The following is a 23,116-nucleotide window of genomic DNA, read 5'->3' on the forward strand; positions in this document are numbered from 1 at the left end:
AAGCAGTTTGGGATCGTCTAGCTACCATTGACCGGTACCTATACAGAACTGCACAATGTGTTCGAGAAAGAACTCGAGGGAAAATATGTTTACTCCTTTACTCACTGACATGTCTAGTGGAAGTCTGCTTACATTATCGATTCGATCGTTTTGCTTTTTAAGAGATAAATCCGATTTACGTGGAAGAACTGGATTAGTAAAAAGCTCTAACATCGTATGAAATAAAAGAAGATCGTGACGAGACTGTCAACGGACGTTCATATTATTTAGGACACCATTTTAGCCTAATCTGCACAATACCTGCCGTGCTAAGGTAATCATTCACTTTAGCCAATACGGCTATGCTTTTACGGTTTGCAAAAGCCTGATGTCCATAATGGCCGTCAAAGTTATTTGCTTCTCTCAGTACATTTTCAAACTAGCCTCGATCCTATTCGAAGCTGATGTGGACATATTACAGTTTAGCCGTTCTGCTCCATGTTGCCGCTCAACATTTAAAGTCCTGCTTTATGTGTAGACAAATCTTTCGAGTCTTACCTCAGGTACTAGCAGCATTGCTTCAGATCAATTTATGTCCCACAACGTACTATGTGTGATGTCTATGTCGTCTAAAGGCACTTTTGTTAAACCTCGCTTATATGGGAACCTATGAATGCCAGAGTCAGGCGTGCCTTACCGTGATAGCTGGGCCAGATCGCTCTAAATGGAACTTCGCTCGCTCTATGCATGTTCTTTGCTTTGTATTATTTGGAATTTATAGAAAGTTCTTCTATCATATAAGTCCGCTTTCGTTGTTCGGAGGCTTTCGTTTTACGGTGCACCATACCGTCTGTCTGATAGGGGATTATTATTCGCACTTGATCTCACTTAACATTTCGTACATATTCTATGTAGAATAACACCTTGATAACAAAAATGTGGGTCATATAAGCCTGAGATAGCAGTCTCATTAAAAAAAACATTTCACTTATTCGCATCCTTTAGTAAGTACGTTATAGCTGTAGAAGAAGATATTTCCCGTACACTAGAGCTTATAAGTCCGATCTTATTTTAAAATGCTTTGCTTCACTTGTTTCCCTGACTTCTACTAGATACGACTGATTAGAAGCAAGAATTGTGCGGTTTTTGGAGGTCTAACGTTCTCATGTTACCGCAGTCGCCGTTACGGCGGGTGTCAGGTCGTTTCCATGTCAGGATGGAGAAGAACACTGATAGAACTCGCAGGAAAGCTCTGTAAACAGCTGCAGTATTGAAGTCTATGAGGCCTATGAGAGGCCCTGAGGCGGTCTTTGTTAGGAGGCGAGCGACCGTTCCGTCTCGGTCGGCTGTCCGTCTCGCCGCGGAGAGACGCTACCCTGAAGTCCCTATGAATCTCTTGTTTCCCATCTTTCTCCCCTTGCTGATGCTCGTAGCAAGGACATGCTGGATTATGACGACAGAATTTTCCTCTAGTCGGTCCCCTTAGTCTTAGGCACGCGTCCAACTTCCGGACGTTCTGTGTTCTGCCTCAGGAAGGGCCCGGATGTGCTGTAGCAACAGCAGCGTGTGCCGTTCCTTTTGCTGCATATAGACGTGGAAATGCCAACGATGACGACTACGACTGCTACTAACAGCAGTGTAGATATCTCCCTCTAGAGAAGTGACGAAGCGAAGAGACCAAACAGGGAAGATAGCAAGAGAAGTGCAACTAACTGCCCCCCGGGCAATAAGCAACAAACTAACAACTAGACGATATTCTGGCTCCGTTACAGCCATCTATCATAATCCACCCACCATCCCGATTCTAGCCATAGTTAAGCATCAGTCCTCATTTTCATCTGGCAGGCTTCTTTTCTCAAGACGGAAACCGACCATCGACGGAACAGACGCGCAACCACGAGACCGACGAGAAACACCGGTCTGTTTCGTCGTGGCTTCAGGCTAAACGAGAGAGAAGAAAAAAGATTCGTAAAAAGTAAGCGTTACGATCTGAGAAAAACCACCAGCATTACGATCCTGCGAGAGAAGGACAGTGAAGCAGTTGCTGCTCCTTCTATGATACTGGTGGTCCAACTCAACGTGCTGTTGTGGGAAGAAAAACGATCCGCCAATCCAAGCTTTGATCTCCTCTCCAGCCAGTACATTTGAAGGGGTCCATAGACACGACTACCGGCGCTGCTATCTCCATCGCCCTGACGTTCACGAACCTACACCGAAGTAACCCGGAGATTACGCCCTCCGCTCTCAAGCTACAAGCTGATGGCATTATAAGAAAGTTTGGGGGTGGGGTACCCCATTTTCACTGTGTAGCCCTTGCGTTGCTCGTTTCTATAACAGAAGAGTCCTAACATTGGATGGTCTCCATGTAAGCAAGCATCCAGCCACAGCCAACTAGTGGGGAGTTAAATCGCTCTATTGGAGCATCCTCTCCCCTATCCTGTGCGCCTACGAGCACGTCACCAGTGCTCGCGATCCTTACCGCGATTTCCGCAATCTGCTATTAGTAAGGGCCTTCTCTTTTTCGTTTTCCTATATATAAAAAAGTAAATGGGCGAGGCCAAGGCAAAAGGACGAAACAGAAAGGGGTAGGAAAGCAAGGATAAGGAAAGTGGAACTGTCAGTGCTTTACGGTGGAGAGAGTTTGATATACGATCAGATTTAAAGCCACCTGATGGAAACTTGAGCATTTAATGAGATTTTTGTTTGGTTGTCATCTTGCTCGGAAAGTCTGAGCCCATCGCGGCTACGTACGGTCAGGCAGAGTTAAATGATCTAGTGAAGAATTACTACGAATATGTCGTACGACATAAGAAAGCGTCACTGCAGATACGTACCGAAGTTTTAGATGGTACATAGGATATAAAAATGAATAACTGGCTAGGTCTAGTTGAGGCACTTACCTTGTTGATGAAAGCATCGCAGATACACTGAAACAAAAGATAAGAATCCGTTTATAAATTGAATATGATTTATTTTCTAGTAATTTTTTTTACACAGTTATTATAGGTTAAAATGAGCCGGCGCTGAAGCAAGGGTCACCAGCTATAGACGCATAAGGGGCTGATTAGCCGACATATAATACTTAACTTATTAAATCTGCCACAAAACGAGCGTTGCAACAATCGAGTTGCTTCTGTCAAAGTGTTTCTCTCAACAAAAATTATAAAGGTGAGCGTACTCTTGCCCCCCCCCATAGTAATTTTCACTCATTTCTTATTACTGTTGTAAGACGTCTCATTTTGCTAGAGGACGCTCTCCAAGTAGTGTCGTACCAATTTCATTGAACCTTTAATGATTCTTTAACGTCACGTCAGGACTGTGTCGTTACTTGAAGAGAACGCAATTGCCGGTATTTAATATTAAGCGTCTGATGTAATATAAAATGACTCCAGATAGTCGCGGTTTATCGCATCTTCAAAAAACAGCGCGCTATTTGAGGCACGAAGCCTTGATTATACTTTGCGTTGGAACGAACCTAAAGAAAATTGACGTTAATTTACTTACGATTGCCGATTGCCCTTCATGTAAACAATGATGCCTTCTTCACTGTCGCCTTTATCCTGATAGTGGAACTTGTTACAGCGAATCATTGTTTCCATGAGAAATGGGGTACGCTGCACCTCATACCACGTTCCCATAAACTGGAAAGTCCGTCCATATCGAAGTTGGCCAGTTGTTGCAGCGCCAATTATACCAGCAGGCGAAAGGCGCGTGACATGAGCGGATACATAATAATACAGTAAAATTAAAAATGTAGACTCACAAAATGATGGAAATTCTTGCACATCGACTTCAGCTGAATTCTTGTACACTACATACTGTATATTATTTAGTTACACGATACAGGTTTTTTTTTTTTTAGCAGAGGACAACTAGGGTTTTAGTAGCTAGTAGTATTTGACAAAACCAAGAAATTGCCTATGATTACACTGGCATTATAACCTGTCTGGTACGCGCTGCGTTCTGCTGCACCCTCACATAGGCCCTGTGTGTCCTAAATCAAAACCAGCACCATTTGATAGAGAAACAAACGGAAAGGCAAAAGTAAAGAAAAAAATCACTGCTTTGACGTAGAAACTCGAGAATGAGATTTAGTGATTATCATGAATATAGGAGTAAACATTCGAAATATGTGAATATACAAGTTTTTTTTTTATATTTTGAATAAAACTATAATTGCATTATATGAATGTTTAATTCCACTTCACTTGGTGGCAATGTATATATTAACGGTTTTTTTTCTCTATTAACGGATGGCCTTTCTGTGCATACCGGCAATCCCATTTCTATTTACAATGTTTATAGATCTCAGTGATACTTCACAACGAAAAAGCAAATATGGTGCTGCGATGGGTCTATGGTGCGATATATTAATTTAGCCCTGCAAACACTACGATACAAGTCTCTTATGCACAGACGTAGTTACTAGGTTTTTTGTTTAAATAAACCGTATCTGTTGTCGCCTTCTTCACACAATCAAAAAAAAAAAAAAGAAAATTAGTGCGTCGTAACAGGTGCCATGAATATGGCGAACTAGTGTACTATACCGTTCAAGAAAATCCTTAGATAATGGCAGTAAGTTCGATGGACCCGCCAGATTTGGTCTTTGTAGCTGGTCCTCCGTACCTGCCACAACAATCTTGATCGTTTTAAGTACGCATGTATATATATATATTAGAGCAAGCAAAGCCATACGATATGTACCGTGTCACTATTTAGAAAAATACTTCGTTCTTTTTTAACTGCCAGGTGCTGTTCAGTTCTATCCAGACGATAAGAAAAGTAATTAGTGGTTCACATGTTTACAATGCTCTATTCTATACCTTGCGCAAATATCAATATAAATAATACGACATAAAGAAATTGACCCATGTTTCGCTAGATAAAGTTCCAAAGCGGACTGCCCGGAAAAATCTCTTGTCAGTGAAGATGCGGATAATACAATGGATCTAAATCCGAAGACGGGCACAGATTATGGTTGATACGAATCTTTATGGCATTGATGAACAATAAAAAAACATGCTGTTTTTACCAACCAGGCTCAAAGGATGCTCGCTATTTTTCGAAATAATTCTGAGGCTCTTTATCAAATGGCCCAACAGCCTGTGTGTCGCCAATTAATGCTTAAAGGAAATAAATAATGCTGTGAAGTATTGCCTGCTCGTACGCTATAATCGTTGTGCTGTCAGGGCAAAGCTCCAATTACCGCATAACTTCATCTAAGGCCGATGTATCTGGTTGCCAGGGGACGACACAAACTAAGGTTGCGACAATATCTTCTTATAGTAATTTCTACATTACCGTTAACAACTGTGCGTCTCGTATTGGTTAAACAGTGTTGCCGTACAGAATTTGTCAAGGTCGCACAAACACGTACAGATACGTATAGAACGATGTCCGTTTGTGTGTCTGGCAAATACATATTATAAGGTTCCTGTCGACCTTACGACAAGCATATATGTTTTAACATTGATATAGCTGAAGGACATATTTAATTCAGTTTTGTCTCGTTTGATGCTGATGAAACGTATTCATTCCATGCGGCTTCACTATCGCATCTACCGCTTTTGAGATTGACCCTAGTAACTGTATCTGGAGCTGTATATAAACCGTTCAACTTGTAAATAGCTTTCTACGATTCGCAGACGATTTCTAGTCATCTAAATCACTGTAACAGGGTTGTGGACCAATGGCCTTACATGTATATAATGCTTAACCTACTTATCTAGTGCACGTACTGCCATCTGCTTTCCCTTAGTCTACCTTCAACTGGAAGTTTACTTCTTCAAACCAAAAAGACTCCTTTTTGCTCTCCTCTCCGGATAGCACACACCCCGACGACGCACAAGTTGTTTTACAATACGTAAATTTTACGTACGAACAGTGGAGAATTTTAGAGGACTGTCCATACCTTCCGAAGCTAAAAATAAGTTACTATCTAATAATTCTTTAATTGCGTACATAGGAACATTCTTGATAATAACAAGAGATATCTAGAGAACAGTAGCAACTTGGAAAATCTGTATAATTGACCCTGTATTAGTAACTGCACGACGTAGCCCCCTTTTTTTTTGCTTATTGCCCTTTCCACCGTAAAAGAGCGAATACGTTACCTGTGCATTGCAGTCCTATATTTACCAGTCCTCAATCTTTTTATTTGTACGTTCCAATCTTCATGGTTGTCAAAAACTTCGTCTTAAGATACGCTATAGATGACTGCACTAGATCGAGACATAGCAAAGGTTACGTACTCTATCCGTTAAGGGTGCGCGGGTAGCGGATACGTCCATTCGAATCAAATGAAAAGATACACTAGCTCAATGTGCTGCTCCACGTATGTAATTCGCATGTTTAGATGAAACGTATTTAAACCGTAGTTGAATTATAGAAACAGGCTCATATGGGACTAGGTAGGTTCAGCCTTTCGACGGATTTGACTACACTGATCGTGGGGCCCGTCGAAGCGTACGTAACTTCGAATGAAGCTAGAGATTCGACAACCTATTCAACTTCAAAGTATTCTATTTTACCAGGGATCTAGAACCTAGCCCAGTGATTGCAACAGAATGGAATATGTGTAGACGATTTATATATTACATGTTACGGCTATAGAAGGTACACTATTTCTCTTTTTGTTATAGGATTTACGATAGAAAGGTTGTGGAAAAGTGTTTGACGTTCGCTTGTACAATTTTGTAAGAATTCTGGTTATGTTGAGGAAAAAGCTGAAGTTGTATACATGATTAGGTTGTCTCAAATGTTCGAAATTTTAATTTTCATTTAACGCCTAACTTACCGTTCAGATTATTGTATCTAGTAAGTTTAGTGTTCACACAAAAATCCAAACAACGGTTTAACAATATTAGACCGTGTTGCCTTCGGCGGAAATCGCAAGTGCCGATACATGCGTGACAAAAGTCGCCGGAATCATGGCTGACAATACAGAACCAGTCTGACGCTATCCTGTAGATCGAAGGGTTAATCGACATAGGCGACTGTTGTTTTTCGCGCATGCTCAATGATAAACTCGTCATTTTTTAGCTAAAAATACAATCCAGTTCATGTTAAAGGCTCATTGTTCGTGCAGCTTATTACAGGGTTGCTATAGGCTAGTTTGTATGCAACGCCAGTCAAGTGGATTTCGATATATTTTCGTATAAAACTGAGTTTAACAAAGAGATTATGCATCAATTGATATACTACTTGTCTATTCTGCGTAAAGAGGAGCGCCACGCGTACGATCCATTCAGTAAATAAAAAAAAAATCGTAAATATTAATAAAAAAAATTTTCTCATCTGACAAATGCATTATCGCTGATGGGGTTTGTTTGTATGTGTCGCGTCGCATCCACGTACGACTTCGTCGTACCACGTCGGCCAACTAGATTCACGTACAGATATCGACAAATGATCGACCCCAAGTGACGGTGTATAGCGAGAACCAACTTCCCTCCTTGGGGTCGCAAACAACGCAGTTTCAGTATCTGAACTCGGTGGAAAAAACCGATCCAGTGTAAGGTGATGCCGATATGGTCTGCCCTCTGTGGATTCAGTTTCCTATTTCAAATCAGACTCTCGTCGAGGAATTTTAGAAGCCAAAACAGTCATTTGGACAGGGGTCGCCTCTTGCCAAGCCATTTTGACTTGACCGAGAACCCACGTTGAACGTTCTACTTAAAACAAAAATCATTAGCCTAGCAAAGAAAGGTGACACATAAATCATCACAGCACGTAATATTAGACTCAACTCGAGTCCAGAGCGCGCGTGGTCCTAGTCATTCGGTAGACCGCCATATACAAAAGACGGTGGGGCTTCCCTCATAGTGACAATCACAAGCAGCTCGTCCGCATCAATCGGAGCTCTCCTACATACTTCAAACAAAACGTCGTCCTCAGAAATCATCTTGAATTAAAGCTGAAAACACTAATTATTTCGTACGTATTTTTAAGGCTAAAAGAGGTAACTGTATATTCACTCACCCTATCGTGATCGAAATCGTCGACGGTCTTAATTTCGGTGGGACACAGTCCTGGCATAACCATTGCATCTGTGCAACGCACTAAAAACAGCATTAACAGCTGAGTCAATCGCACCTGTCCACATAATAACGTGACGAGTGATAGCGCCCGTGCTGGTACGCGCGTCATGTCAACTGGTAACTTTTCCCACCTTCAGGTGCAGAACGCTATGGTCGCCGCCACAGACCTATCTGCAATGTAGACGGAACGGATCAGGCAAACGGGGTTAGCAATAGCAAGCGTGGTCTCTGGTGGAAGATTATGGAAGAGTCTGGACTGCAAGAAAGGAAAAAAGACACTCCCACCGTGTGATCCTTCGCCCACTGTTTCGCGAAGCATTGCCGACCCCGTCTTCTTCGACATAGATAAATGTTAATACAACAGCTAAATAACGACCGCTCTGAATGGCAGGCTACTCTGTAACTGAATAGCGTGATCCTGTCAGATCATAATTTTCTCTTCTGAATAATTAGAACACACGCACCGATAGACATTATCTTCACAGATGAATCTCAGCGACTGAAACAAACCAAAATCGGCGACAAAGATTCATATCTAGTTATTCCTAACAGTATTTTCATATTTTCAGCCTTCTTGGATTGGTAATCACGTGTTGCCCTTCATTCATTCGCGGTGTCCCGTTTTATTATACCTTCAAAATACGATTGATATTTTAATCAATTAACAGATAAGATGCTATTACTTTAAATGTGTTTGCATCAACTTCGCACTTCTGTGATAATTTCGAAAAAGTAATGGGTCATTTTGGTTATGATCGAAGACAAAGCTACAGGAGGTGCCCAAAAGCCATCGTTATAGCAAACCTATAACAAACCGCTGTCATCTAGTTCTCGCCAAACTATTGTACCTCTAACCCCTCTAACTATGCCAAAGTGAAAATTCATCTCGATTATATGGAAAGAAGATGTACACTCTGCAATAAACAAATGTATTTCACTATATTCTGACAGGAGTTGCTGACGCATCTGTCTAGCCACACCGTGTCTGACACAAACTTCACGAAACTTGTCTAGTATTCAACGTTGCTTCTCAAAGCAGAGCTACGTGATTGTATCTTTTTGGAATTGCCCTGCCTCAAGTCAATATTAAGCATTATTATTAATAACATAAGCATATTAAAAGTTCCCAGTTGAAACAATCATTGTGCTATATTGTGTTCGAATAGTGTTTATTATAAATCATTTTAATATAAGACACACTGCGAAAATATTTTTTTTTTACATGTAATTTGTGCATTTAGTCAATTCGGTAACTTGATAATACCATTACACGCAGGTATACTACTATATGATAAATCGGTGCTATAAATAAAAAAAATATAGGCACGACTTTGAGGCATCACTTACTTTAATTAGCATAGGAGAATTTTTTCCACAGTTCACTATTAACCTATTAACAATGTGTCGTATGTATGGTATATGTAACAACTTGAATGACAAAACTGCTTTAAAGCTTCCGAGTTATTTTCCGCTTCTGCTATCAAAGGTCTCCTGCTCAGACCAGTTCATCGGGTGTAAACACGACAGCGCAAAATGCCTCTGGGTGTCTTTTGAGGTATGGGGACGAATGCTAGATAATGTCTAGGAAGAATTTTTGCGTAAGCGAGTTTGCATTCATGTGGAGATCTTGTCCTTAAACAACTAGTTAGCATTAGTATTTTAAAAGGAAAGATTGAATCTCACTAGAATTACTTTTGGCCTATATCTCGAGCCTATACCGTTAGGCGTTCCGATTAGACCTTCACCTCCTAGCACGAAACGAAGTGTGTCTACGCTAGTATTTGAACCTAGACCATAACGTACCCTTAAAATTTGCAGGCAGATACGCTAACCACGATGTCGTCACCCCAACCCCACTTTACGGCGGTTTCGTTCTGGTGTTTCATTGTACCCAAAGCAGAAACAACGTTTTTTTCTTAGCATGTCTAAAGATGAACTTTTAGGTCAAAACTGATGCGCAGCCAAAATAAAACAACCATTTAGTGGAGCTATATATTTCCTACGGTTGAGCTACTTTTCTAGGTTGACAGCGTTTACGGCTTTGTGGCATATTGCCCCGCAACTGACGTACGAGAGTTCTGAAGTCTCACGGTACCATTCCAAAGCAGACCTTACCCCCTGATGAAGAGAATTGACGTAATTCCATTAGACCTTTCACCGTCCGAGCGAAAAGAAACGCATAAAGCGAGTAGCCAAGTGGAGAGCTCTAGCAAGCCTTACATTGCGAAGCGGGCATCTGCAGTTGCGGCTTTGTAAGAAGTCAACATAACTTCTGAGAATATATTCAGCACGCTGGAAAAAGGCTTGCAGAATTTGAACACAGACTGATGAAACGTACTTTCCGAGCGTTGTAAGAGTGATTATAAAGATCAAAAATCGTGAACTTCCCTGATGATCTGCTATGCAAGGTCGTACTTTTACTGAACTAGCGAAAGCTGTTTGTCTCTTCCTAACTCTTCTTCATAACGGAAGGCGAAGATTACTGTTACGTATGAAAGAAGGCTCTTCAGGCTATGTTCAATTAACAAAGGGCTATTATAGCCAGCATGAATAATGTGATATAGAGCTTGGATAATGATTGTTTAGATTTTAGGCCGATTTTCGCTAATGATTTGCGCTACGGGTCTTGAGTAGCTATTGGCACTCAGAAAATTTCACAAAGTACTGTTTCTCAAGTCATATCAAATTATACATACAAAACACGGACAAAGAATATACATTAAACCCACTTTTTTTTATATTTATTGCGTGAACCAATGCACGATGACCTGGATAGGAGGTCGCTTTAGAAAGCTGCACTCTTGAATATAGTCACAAAACTTATTCCGATAAAAGTTATGACAAAAAAAGAAACTATTATTGTAATCTATACGTGCACAAAGTATGATCTATAGTGTCTTTTCTTAATATTTGCGTTGAAGCCTTACCCACCGCACTGTTTTCGAAGGAAAACTTAATCACGTAACCAGCTATAGATGCTGTAAAACAAAGGAACACTGAGCACATATAAAACGTACTAGAAAATTAAGATATCCAACTTGTGTCCCAGTGTACTCGTTTAGATTGATGTTCTTCAGTTTGTGCACATTGTTCCATTCCACGAAGTGGTAGATGAAAATTCAAAAGTTTGAGAACCTAAAAAAAAAAACTAGAAACGAAAAAAGTCCTTTAACTAGATCACAGTAAACTTCTTCCGATCACTAAACCGACGAATCAACAATAAGCTCAGGCCTGACTATCGTTCGGTGGCCAAAACCATTCGGTGAATTTATATGCTTTTGGTGCGCTCATCTCATTTCCATGCGAATTATCACGGCGTCCCCCCGATATATCTGATGTTCCTGATATTATGTCTGTCGCTGATAATCGTTCATTGATCGTTATCGCTATCGTCGTCATGTTATAGTCAGTATTGCAACGATGTTATTAATGTATATGGTGTCTGTTTTATCACGGTCGGCAATTGCTGTTTCGGATGCTGCAACGCGTGAAAAATTTCAACTGGCGGAATAGCAGATCTGTAAACCACTACAGCAGAACAGTGCGCAGACGTACGAGTGCCTGTAAAAGGCCATTGAGTGCTTAAAAAAGGAATACGGTACGCGGAAGTGTCTAAATAGGACCAACTCTTGCTGGTCCTATTTTGATCCAGTGCAGAAATTTCCAGTAAGCTTGTGCTTGGTATTGGCAAGCTTAGGTTATTTATATTTTTATAGTATAATATATTTTTAACTAAAGAATTAGCGTCGTACCTTCGAACAAACTTACCTACGCACGTACACCACCCAGTGCAATACAGTAGATGATAAATATAGCAGCACTTTGTCAACAGTCCGGATCATTGCAACGCCTACTTAGCTAGTATAAAAGGTAACAACGTCAAATAAAATTCCTCACCGGGAATTTTTTTGTCAACTGACCTTATCTCACGATATCTCTCTGTCTAGAATTCTGAATTGTAATCTATTCTATGATGAGATCGTGCGATTGGGCCCAGAGATATTAAGATCACTTGCACGCAGCGCCGTCACTGCCGTCGTTGCACTAGATATTCAGGTTCGGTGAAGAGATGAGCAAATAATTAGTCGTGCAGCTTCACGCGACCGAAGTCTGCGTTAAGACCTAACCGATATATTTATGCTATAAAAAAATATGTTACCAATTTTGTGACGAATGCACTATCTAGCTACAAGCTTCGACGAAAAGTTGTATCGGTTGAACGGTTCTACGATTCTTGTTCAAGGTCTCGCAACTTCAGCTTTAGCAAGGATATTGAGACATTTGCCAGCTAAATGGCTTAAATATAGGAGAGAACCTCAAACAAAGGTCAGCTCCCAAAGAAACGCTAATTATAAAAAGACTAATGAGTCATAAGGTTTTTGCTTGTCTAAGCTTAAGCAAAGCACCGTCGAAGTAGAGCTTTTCTGAAATACGAATTCCTAGGGAACGACGTACTGCGCAAACGTGATCAGCTCAACTAAAGAAAACGTGGTTTTGAAAGATAGGTAGATTTATGGGTGCTTTATATAGATACTCGATTTGGAGACATCGTTTTCAACATTAAACCATAATCCACTTGCTTCGTTTGTTCCACGCAGTACGCCATATTTGAGAAGATTTCAGCGTACGTATATCTTGCGGTAGCATGATATTATGTTTAAGTTATCGGTAAAAACATGTTCAACAAAGCAATCTAGACGGGGCTTGCCCAGTGCTTAGAAAAGATGATAGTCATCTCGCGAAATTTACTCCGTCTATACGTTATAAGGATTACTGTTTCGGAGCCGTTACGCAAACCATTTTTCACGTACAACTTACCCGAGGCTGGGTACCCGCTGACGACGAAAAGTTCGTAACAAACCTGTATTGTTCGGTAAGGACGTGACTTGCTAATGCTACTATTCAGCTTAACGTTGCATTGTCGGCTAATATGACCAATACGCAGACGCTTAGTAACTTGTAATGACAACTTATTATTATTATCTGTATTACGTGTTGTTATCATCTGAGAAGATCCGAGTAAACAATAGTTCACTCATAAGCCTTGGCCAAGGCTAATTCGACCAAGTAACTCGGGGCGTTGACAAAAACCCACAAAATAAGTGTACTTCACAATAACATTTGCATTCCAGTATATATGCTTATAGATTTACGTAAGGCAGCGCATCTGGATGAATGTTTATTATTCGAGTGTCCTATCAACGCGTTCATCGTCCGTTCATTGAGCTGACTTGACTGTCAAGCGATAGACAGCGTCTTCGACGGCGAGAGGATTCAATGAATCTAACGAGGTCATCTGTTGCAAACATTTCACAGGAAGTTACTTCGCCTCATTTGAATCAATTTTATCTCAGGACAAGGTACTTTTGAATCATATTTAGTTTTCAGGCTTCGCCCGACAGCATCAAATGTGTGTCTGTGTTCACTGGTCGACTGTGTGGACTGTGGATATCTCGTGCTTATCTCAGAGGCACGATCGTTATATAGTATCATTTCTAGCTATTGATCTTCAACGAGATGAAAATAGTGGTTCGCAAAATGTACTATACTCTCCCGAATTTGTGAGCAACGTGAACGTAAATCACGCAATGGACGATCTATCTGTTTCTAATGCGCCATTTGGTGTCACCGCTTCGAAGCGTAACAGTCACTCCGCTCGTCAGCTGAGAACCGCTGGCTTCACCGGGTACGCCATGGGCTGTTTTTTTGCGTACTCTCCAAATATCGAGCATATCGAGATATGCTACAGTGTCTTATGGATTAGCTTGCATTTCGCTATAACGAAATAAAGATCGACTAGGTTTTTATCGTTCGGAGCAGATTGAGTTTGTTGCTTTTGACCAAAATGGTCGTCGTTCCCGTCGCCGTTTCTGCTAGCTATTAAGCCATTGGAGTGCTATGCATCCTAGAGGCGTAACAAGATCACTACGACTCTTCCGTGCGTTCTAGCCCTAACTTTAATGTAACAACGTAAACAAAGTTATAGATCAACGGACCCAGCACTATGGGGCCTGCATTAATGGTGAAAGCGAGAAGATCTCGTGGGACGATAAGCATTGGGGCAACCAGATAATTCCCCTGTACCCGCTTCTGTGATCTAACCGGCTGACGTGTAACCCATCGTGACCGAGCATCGGAGAGCTTCAAAGCCATAGTTTCGTTGTAGTCACTGGTAATCAGTAAAGCTGTTCAGCTAAAGCCTACAAGTAAACTGTTTGTTTAGTCCGTGTCTGAATAAACAATGTTTCGACACTTAATTCGATTTAGGCTCCTGTTCAACGCTTGACCTGTTTGCACGGTATTGTGTGCCTTGTGTGAGCATCTGTGGGGACACTATAGAGAATCGCGATTCGAAACGTTAGTGGGTTTGCGTGCGTGCGTGCGTGTGTGTGTTTGCATGCAGTAAAGGGACTCCATACGTACCGCTAATGGTACTGAGTAACGCTGAAAGCTGTGCTCGGGAAGCGGCCGACGTAAGCAATGAACAAGAAAACTCCGTCATACTTACACCCGCTTAACTCCTATAACATGAGCCATGCTATGACGAGACCCTGCTAGGTAATCGAACAGGCTTGTTTGATTAATAACGGGTACGTAAGGCCCAATTGATGGCGAACAAAAACTCGTTGCGCGATATCTGTAAAGTGCTAATGCTGTCCAAGTGATGCCAAATACCATAACTCATACGACTGGTGTTTATACAATATAAATATACACGTCGACCCATCAGAACAAACAGAATCCCGCACTCGTCAGGAGGGGTCATTGGCTACCATGATCATGGTCATGCGTTACAAAATAACTTAAAAATACCGCTAATCTTGCATAATAAATATCTTGCGTATGGAAATGCTCCCATCGGTTATCTCCAGACTAATCAATGAAGGCGTTGTTTGTACAATGAAGGTCCATCGTAAGAGTTTGTATGTACTAATGCATCATTTCCTATAGCCAAGATGACGTGAAAGTCCTGTGCCGCCGTGCTCCGTGGATATTGCCTTAGTTTAATTTTCAAAGTTTTACTCGAGCCACTTTGCCTGTTCGAGATACATCTACTTTATACTATTATTAGCATTTCAGTAAAACTCCTCCAGCCAAGACAGCTCCATGGAAACTCGCAGTTCACGATGCCGAATTTACGGCGCTCCGGTTTGTATTCCGACAACAGCCTGAGTGTTAAGGTTTTGCATATGTCTATTTCTCTTAAATAAAGAATTTCTAAGGAATAAGGTAGAATGACAAATTGAGGTGAGTTTTTCCACCGCAAATGACTTTAAGCTTGATGCAGTAAGCTTGATGTTAAGAACTGTTAACTTTCTAAAGTTTCCTTCAAGGGAAAAAACAATCTATTCGATTGCATACTTTTGGGGACCACCGATTCAATTAAGAAGATTGGTCATGCAATCGTTCTATAATAACAAATTTATTCCGTTAATTTGTTATTAAATACGTTCTCCATAGACTTTTCAAGTTTGCCGTCTTCGTTGTTGTCGCTCATGTGAAGTTATGACTATCCCTAAGACTAGCTTGTTTCTTAACTATTATATATGTATATCATGGCATATGGTTGTTTCCGGTCTTTACATTTTGTTAACTTTGCATAAAACGTACTCCAATCGATATGTGTTAATAAAGTGCTAGCTATTATATATTTTAGGCAAGATCGAAAAAAAAAGAGTGAAATATAGATTTGATAGAAAATATTGTTTTAATCAGTTATAGATAGACTGGGCAAGAAGAGGCGACAAAAAAAATTGGGCCATTTTCAATAGATATAGATATTTTCTCTCTATAGATTTTTTTTCTAGTATCAACCCCTGACAATAGTTTAAGAAAGAGCTGTACCTTTCGAGGTACTTTCACGACTTCCATTTTTTTTATAAAAGAGGTTATAATGGTATTTTGGCTATCTCAGCACCGAGTGGGTAGCATCTGAACTCACAACTGTGAAGCTTCAGGTTTGATCTTTATCTGGCACTTAGTATTTTTTGAGCCTTTTCATTCTAGGTAGAATTATGCGAAGCGGCATAAACATCATCATTCTCTTCATCCGTAGTATATTGAAAATTGATCCCCACTGTGCTAGAGACATTGTTAGCTATTAGACGGGGGGCGGGAGTACCAGCGTTAAAGGTTTCTATCTTTACAATACGAAATAAGACATTTCGAGCTTTGCGTTCGGTATTAGCGTTAAGCATTGCGCATTACTCCAAATCTTCATCCCTCAGGAAGACAGTGATGTATGCACGGGGTCCTAGGCCAACTAAATTTGGAAAGATTTCTATGAAAGTCGTATAGTAGTTTAATTAGCCGGCAAAGGGGGGGGGGGTCCAGAGAAGAGTCGTTTAGGTAAAAAGGCAATAAATGGTAACGTCGACATGACTTAATCGACAAATAGAGCGGTCAATACAGTCGTAGCAGAAATCAGCCATAATGTAAAGTTTCTAAGTTAAGCATACGTGTCCCGAGATCATGTGGTTTTTTATTATAAACCATTAACTATGTGCTCGGCTACCAATCGCTACGCGAATCACTTTGAAAAAGGTTGCTATCCGTTCATGTGGCGGAAATATGAAAGAGTTACAACTGAGGTTGTCTTATGAAGACTATCGTGCAATTCCTGTGCGAAACTGAGAGGCTATTTTGGGCCTACGAACAGGACTGTAAGGGCCGTAAGTTTACAAGGACCTCAGGCGCTGCACTCCAAACGCCATGAAGAATATACAGATGCTCGCTAATGAGACTAAAGCGAGACAGTTTGCGCGCCGTCATTTGCGATTTGCTACTCTTCGGCGCGAAACATCCGACTACGTTCTGCTCTCTGTCAACTAGAAAATGTTCCTCGTTAATGTAAACGTTAATTAAGAGACAACCGCTGGCTCACCGACGACTCAGATGTATAATGATTATTATTAGAGCAAAATTGCCTGCCAGGGTTTACGTTCTAAGTGTTGTATCTAGTGGAGACGACGTCATGCTGCCATATCCCTTTCAGGAAAAAAGAAAATCGTTATTTGTAAGTCAACGAAGTCTCGGGACAAAATTACGCGTAATTCTGTAAGACAGCACTTCCGCTCATAACAGCCATTTAGACTAGAACCGATTTTCTGGTAATTTTTTCTGAGCCCCTCGTAAAACAAACAGTTCCGGCTGCTGAACAGCCTAGATGTTTATGACTTGAATCTTTTGATCAAGTGTCACCAGAAGGTTCAGAGTCGCTGTTTAGAAGTCGAACAACTGGAATGGTTGTGGAAATTTATCAAAAGAAAAGCTCGTAGGAGCTGTCTTCACCAGGCTTATTACTTAAAGAAATTTATAGTTGTCGTTTTTTTAATGCTGGTTTTTAGGTTCATTCAGCTAGGGTACTTCGTATTCCGTATACAAATATAACATTATAAGAGAATCGATTTGATTAAGCTAACAGATTAATAATTCCTCGGAAGTTCTTTTCGAGTGTCTCGATTTTGAAAAGAAACGCCAACGAAAAATTGTATGGCAAACGACCACTTTTTTCTAGGGAATACACGGCCTGTCTAGGTTCCAACTCCATATATCTTAGTTAAGTTATTCCCTGCCGTTCCTGTCTACCCTGGGCTACACCTGCAATTAACTATTTTGGAAATTTTCCACGGGCTGTAACCATGACAACACAACGGCTGCTACAGCCAATTAACAGCGTATCAAAAGACATGGGAAAGGAAGTTTTATTAGACCCATAACAATATTATTAAACAAGCTAACCTTTGTATGGTCATTTTATCCTTGATGAAGCATATACTTCTCAACGCCTGATTTGATGCTTGCTCAAGCCTTCCCGTTACGATGGGTCGTGCTGCATACCGATATTCTTTGTGTTTTTGTCTGTAGACGAATATACCAGTTGTTGCCATATACATTAACAAATTGAATCAAACAAAATACGTTTAACTGTTCTAAGCGGTCCTATATTTGTTTTATTGAGGTAGAAAAAAATGAGCCTGTTGGTTATTCTAATTTCATTGTTGTAGGAGTTCCGTGGCCTGACCCTGGAGACTAAACATCAGTAATCGAATCAATGTGTTTCAGGTCAAGTCTAAAGCCTGACACATGAGTACAAGGCCAGAATACAAAAAGGCTGCGCCGTTTAAAGCAAACATAGCACTAATTGATACGCTCTAGCCAAATGTGGTAACTCGTTGAACTGAACCTGAAAAAACTTTTGCATCAAACGATAGGATAAAACAAAACAGCTAAACCTAATTAGGATAATGCAAGTGTTTTATAATTGCTATTCGCAATTGAGTCTTGTTTTTTTACTACTATTAATTTTCCGTTATAAGTAAAATAAGATAAGATGAATTCAGCTGCATCTCGCATTAATATTAAAAGTAGTAGTCTTCCTTACACGATAAATATACGAGTGTTCACTATATGTATATATATATATGGCGTATAAGCCGATTGTTGGCGGGTTCCATGTAAAAAAAAGTTTATGCAGAAAGAACAATTCGGAGTTGATTAGGCAGAAGGTGGTTTCTTTGTGCGTGTCTTGTATTCTTGCGATTCTTCGTCAAACCAGAATTTTATGCTATCAGGCTTATAGCAGATGGTACCAGTAAATCTTTCTATCCAGTGCTTTCGTGCAATACAAGATTTTCACTGCTGCTGCTGGATTTGTACTGTTTATTTACGGATCAGTCAAGCCACCACAAAAACTAAATGCAAGTATCTTCTATACTCACACGCACACGCGCGCACACACGCGTCCGCGCTGAGGCTGCGAGTGTAAGCATCCTGTTAGTATTTGCCTTGTGCAGGCTCCCTAAGTAGCGTCCAAAACGACCAGAACTACTCCGGACTTAGCCAATAAATCTTGTTTCTGATCTGCCTCTGACTAATATCGTGGCAAGGACAGTGGCGGTGAGGGCCTCTTTTTTTCCGAAAAGGAATTTGCACCATACGGTCGTCATACATAGCCTTCTTTCTATTTTCCTCCTCCTTTTTGTTTCTGTTCTCTGTTTATCATGGCGGCGGCGGCGGCGGCAGCAGGCGAACTGGACGCAGGGGCAGAAGCGACCGTAGGGGGCGTCAAGTCACCCAGGGACGTAATGGTCCTAGCTAGTAATGTATATATTTACATGGCTGCCTCATAGAACCGAAGAAGGGGGATGGTAGCGATCGTTTGTGTCCAGGAACTCAGTAGACGTCACTCTTCCTCCGTTACTTTACTCCCATGGCCGCTTTGCCCTCACTGCTCCGTCCTTGCTGTTGTCGTCCGGCGACTGCAAAAGACTTGGCAGACTTCTTCTACAGACTGAGCCTGTCTTTTCCTGCCCCGCAGTCCATCCCTCATGGTTTTTCTACTCACTCTCCCCAACGTTGAGGGTACAACACGAGTTACGGTTTGCTACCCGCTTGCCTGTGGAGAACGAGGCAGGAATTGGCATTTGCCTCGTTTATTTGTTACACGTGTATTGCCAAACAGTTCGCTCGACTCGGCTCGGGTCTCATTGCCAGAACAGGCGTTCGTTCAGCCGCTCTGCAGCAGCAATCGTGCTTTAGTCGTTCGTGTTCCTTCTTTGCTTTATGTTACAGCTAGTATCGCCAGAGCACCAGCTTCGTTCGGGAGATCAGCAGAAACGTCGGCTGGACTCCTTTTGAAGCTCTGTCGACTTCCGGGATAAGATTTCGGAGGAGGGGTAGAATTACTAGTTGTACCCTGTTTAGAAACGGTGTCAGCGGAAAGAACCCCGCCGCAGCTACAGAAGACATGGAATAAGTGTACACGGCTGCTGCGCATAAAAGAGCTAAGACTGTTTAGTAGAAGACAAGCAATATTGCGCGAGAGTCGGGGAAAACTGACAAGAAATGATGGCCGCGCTAGTGACATTGTAGCTTCTGCTGCTGGTAGTGATAATGTTGACCAAAGACGAGGGACGAAAGGGATAAACCACTGAGTAATCTGCGAAGGGGAAACGAGAAGTACTGCTGGGGCCACATTCAGGCAAGCAGAAAGCGACTGGTGAACCAAATGGGCAAAAACAACATGAATACTAAGCATTTAAACGAATGATTCGATTTACGTATATTGCCTGAGATACGAACTTACGAGGGAATGGGTTAACGTATGTGCCTATACTGGAGCAAATGATGTGGTGTTATTGGGAAAACATAGCATTTTGTATATGCGTCTAGAATCTGGGTTTTGTGGATTTAGATATTTTAGCTAAATTTTAAACTTAATTATTTCTAGTCGATAAAAATTCTTCAAATTAACAACAAAGCCTAACTACTCGAAATCAATTGCACGGACTTTACGTACTCAACAGCTTTCTCTTTCTGACTTGCTTCCGCACGTCATTTTTCTGCTTACATCAAATTAAGTGATGAGGACCTTTTCTCGCTGAGATCAGCCCCGGAAGAGCCTATACTCGGTTTCGGACTCACGCGTCGTCGGACGAAACGAAGCTTCGTCAATTACGCCGCATTGAACGAAACTCTCAGGTATGTCGGCCTAAGAACGAATAGATTTTTTCGTCTAAGTTTTGCCTCGCCGTACAAGTCAGTGACGATTCTTCACGTACCCTTGACAACGCAAAGTTCTGTGTACAGTATTGTCCATTGTTAGTTACAGATATATAAGATCAATCGTTCAGAATATGGCAATTATGACGTCGTTACTCAGGTATATACAATACAAGGGCTAAGGATCTCGGCCGAGACCCTGTTCTAACGGGTAGCTATCCTTAACTTGTCTATTGATATTGTCGCCTTTTACGTGGAAATTATTTTCAATTATTTTTGCTGTGATGGCCGCGCAGCGATTATTTCAATTCACAGAAGAGATTTACACTAGATCAGACTACAAGTTATCTTGGAGATGAAAGCCAGCATTACAAAGCTGCTTCTAGAGACACTACTCATAAACTTTTTTGACTATTCTTCGCAACAAATCCAGCTCGTATCTTCGATCACAATCACGCACACTTGAACACCGATATTTGACAATCCATACTACTAATTGCTGCTCTAAGTGGCGCTAGTCGACATTCGAGCCCAGTGGGTTTGATGTACTTTTTGACATACAGGCGAACCCGACCGCATCCATCTGTCACATAAAGTACTGTTTACAAACCGTTTTGTCATGGCCAGTCATGGCGGCGAAAATCTCCATTGCTGAGAGGAGTGCACCTTTTTCGGCCTGCTATTTCCGGTTATATCTAGCGAACACATATATAAACGCCATATCGCATCGGCAGTCTGCGCTGGCTTCTTCCATTCCCCAAATCCGGAAAACACTTTCATGTTTCAAATGTTTTCGTCTTGGTTTATTTACGGCTTCATTTTCACGGTGCGTAAACTAAACGTCTAGGAGCTTCTTCACGAATTAGAGAACAAAAAATCGGAAAATACCCCATGGGAAAAAAAAAAAGGGTTAGACGTATTTATTCGTGTTCTTAAACCATTACTAGGAAGCTAATGTAATTTACATAAATAAATCAACGTCGCTAATTATGGCTGTATACAGTCTTCAACAAATAGAAAGAAAGAAAGAATCTCAAACTCAGTAATGAAAAAGTGCTTACAAAGCCTTGCTGCCTGACACTGCTGTGATCCCTTTGCATTCATACATTGATTCTCTTGTATTCTGCTTCATTGCGATCTGCAAATAATCTAATTATGCTGCGCGTTTTATAGAAAAACCAGTTCATCTAGGCGTCGTGCTAAAGATCGAAAACTGTTCAAGGATAACAGCGTAGAAAAAGGCCGTGGGAGTGAAATTCGACGCAGGCGCAAGGATGGCGAAGTGAAGTTCAGGGAGGAAGATGGCCAAAAGGAAGAAAATAAAGGTCTATTCGAGAGTGTCAGGTCAGTGATCGATGACGGCAAGGCTTCTGGAACACAAAAAAGGAAAATATTCATGACAGACGAAGAGTGGGAAGAGATGATTGCTAGGCGATACGATAAGATTCAGGAAGATAAAGCCAAAAAGAGGAAGGCTCATAAAAAGCGTAAAAATCAGCAAGAAAACAAACGCAAGAAAGATGGATTCGATCATCGTCATCGCCATCATCATCATCATCGTTACGACGCCGATGCCGACAAACCCGCGGCACAAACGATCTCGCGACCATCGGTGGCCAGTTTGGCTAACGTTGCTAAGGGAGTCGTCCAGAGCGTGCAAAAGTTCGGCAACGATCTTAGCGACGCGTATGTGTGATCTAATTAAGTTTTGCCCCGGTTTATATTCTGAATGAGTGAAATTTCGCCAAGCGATTTGCCTGAAATATGGAAAAGGCTCGCTAACAGGTTTGAATATGTATCTTTCGTACGTAATTGATCATAGTAGCTATCAATCAGTGGCTATAGTTTGCCGTTCAAGCAGCCCCGTTTGACGCGAGAAAATCTGCAGTAACATCGGAACACTTTGCATATCGTCTTTCCGCTTTTATAACTTGACTATGTTGACTAACTTTGCTAACTTTGCCTTTCCGTGTTACCGATATGCGCCTTTCAGTACCGGACAGCTTTTTAACAATGTCAACAGTATGTCACCGACGCTCGAAACATGGACAAAGTAAGTGCCACAGTTACTTACTAAATGATAGTATCGCCTACTCGAGCAAGCATGCAACAGTTACTAGTAATGACTTGAGCATAAATTACATTGAAAGATCTTCATGAAAATGCCATCCCGGCAGTGAATGATAAACGAACGAATACTCTAAATAATTTTCCTTCGAGCGAATGGGAATTTACTTAATGCACCCTTGACCTAACTTGACCCAACTAGAAGTCCTATCAAATACTCCGAATGATCGTTTAAATCGTATAGTTTGGCGAGGCAGATATTTTAGCTCTTCAAGTACGTCGAAACTAGCTAACACCAATTACCTCCGTTCAACTATTCAGCCATTTTTTGATCAATCGTTGGGGACTATTGTTGCGTATACAGCTTAACGATAGGTAGAAGATAATGCTAGACAGTTGTATAGAAGTATTTTTGGCAGGCGTCCATTCCGTAAGCTTCTGTGTTTTTTTTAGGCCTGATACCTGTCAGACCCAAGATAATAGGTATTAATGACAGCAGCCTAAGCAGGTATTCAAATAAATGATGA

At 41.2% G+C, this 23,116-nt stretch overlaps 3 protein-coding genes across 15 annotated transcripts in view; 1 reads left to right on the forward strand and 2 right to left on the reverse strand.

Moving 5' to 3' along the window:
• LOC111250956 (LHFPL tetraspan subfamily member 6 protein) overlaps nt 1-23,116 on the reverse strand; it is a 111,094-nt gene that overhangs the window by 86,728 nt on the left and 1,250 nt on the right. For 3 of the 9 annotated variants that reach the window (XM_086991013.1, XM_086991025.1, XM_086991019.1), the window contains one exon: nt 17,760-17,879. The exons of the other annotated variants lie outside the window; for them this stretch is intronic. The gene's annotated coding sequence lies outside the window, so the exon portion shown is untranslated. Of the gene's footprint in view, nt 1-17,759; nt 17,880-23,116 lie in introns of those variants that run through there. 9 annotated transcript variants of the gene reach the window in all.
• Nucleotides 1-23,116, forward strand: part of LOC111250955 (uncharacterized) — a 94,751-nt gene that overhangs the window by 16,782 nt on the left and 54,853 nt on the right. For all 5 annotated transcript variants that reach the window (XM_086990972.1, XM_086990973.1, XM_086990971.1 and 2 more), the window contains exons 4-6: nt 20,382-20,501; nt 21,696-22,208; nt 22,516-22,575. In XM_086990972.1, coding sequence (XP_086847098.1) covers nt 20,382-20,501; nt 21,696-22,208; nt 22,516-22,575 — 693 coding nt within the window. The remainder of the gene's footprint in view (nt 1-20,381; nt 20,502-21,695; nt 22,209-22,515; nt 22,576-23,116) is intronic.
• LOC111250959 (insecticyanin-B-like) lies at nt 2,876-8,272 on the reverse strand. Its single transcript, XM_022806997.2, has 3 exons — nt 7,960-8,272; nt 3,484-3,620; nt 2,876-2,906 (listed from the first exon to the last, which is right to left on the reverse strand). Exons 1-3 carry the CDS (start codon nt 8,125-8,127, stop codon nt 2,876-2,878), a joined length of 336 nt encoding a protein of 111 aa, XP_022662732.1. The 5' UTR covers nt 8,128-8,272.

The sequence above is a fragment of the Varroa destructor genome, unplaced genomic scaffold (assembly GCF_002443255.2).
Source record: "Varroa destructor unplaced genomic scaffold, Vdes_3.0 BEIS01000005.1, whole genome shotgun sequence".
NCBI classification, from domain to species: Eukaryota; Metazoa; Arthropoda; class Arachnida; order Mesostigmata; family Varroidae; genus Varroa; species Varroa destructor.

Coding starts and splice junctions, on each gene's coding strand:
- LOC111250959 (XM_022806997.2), bottom strand. CDS start 8,127: ATGACGCGCGTACCAGCACGGGCGCTATCACTCGTCACGTTATTATGT. Junction 3,621..7,959: donor ACGATTTCGATCACGATAGG/GTGAGTGAATAT, acceptor CGGACTTTCCAG/TTTATGGGAACGTGGTATGA. Junction 2,907..3,483: donor ATGAAGGGCAATCGGCAATC/GTAAGTAAATTA, acceptor CTTTTGTTTCAG/TGTATCTGCGATGCTTTCAT.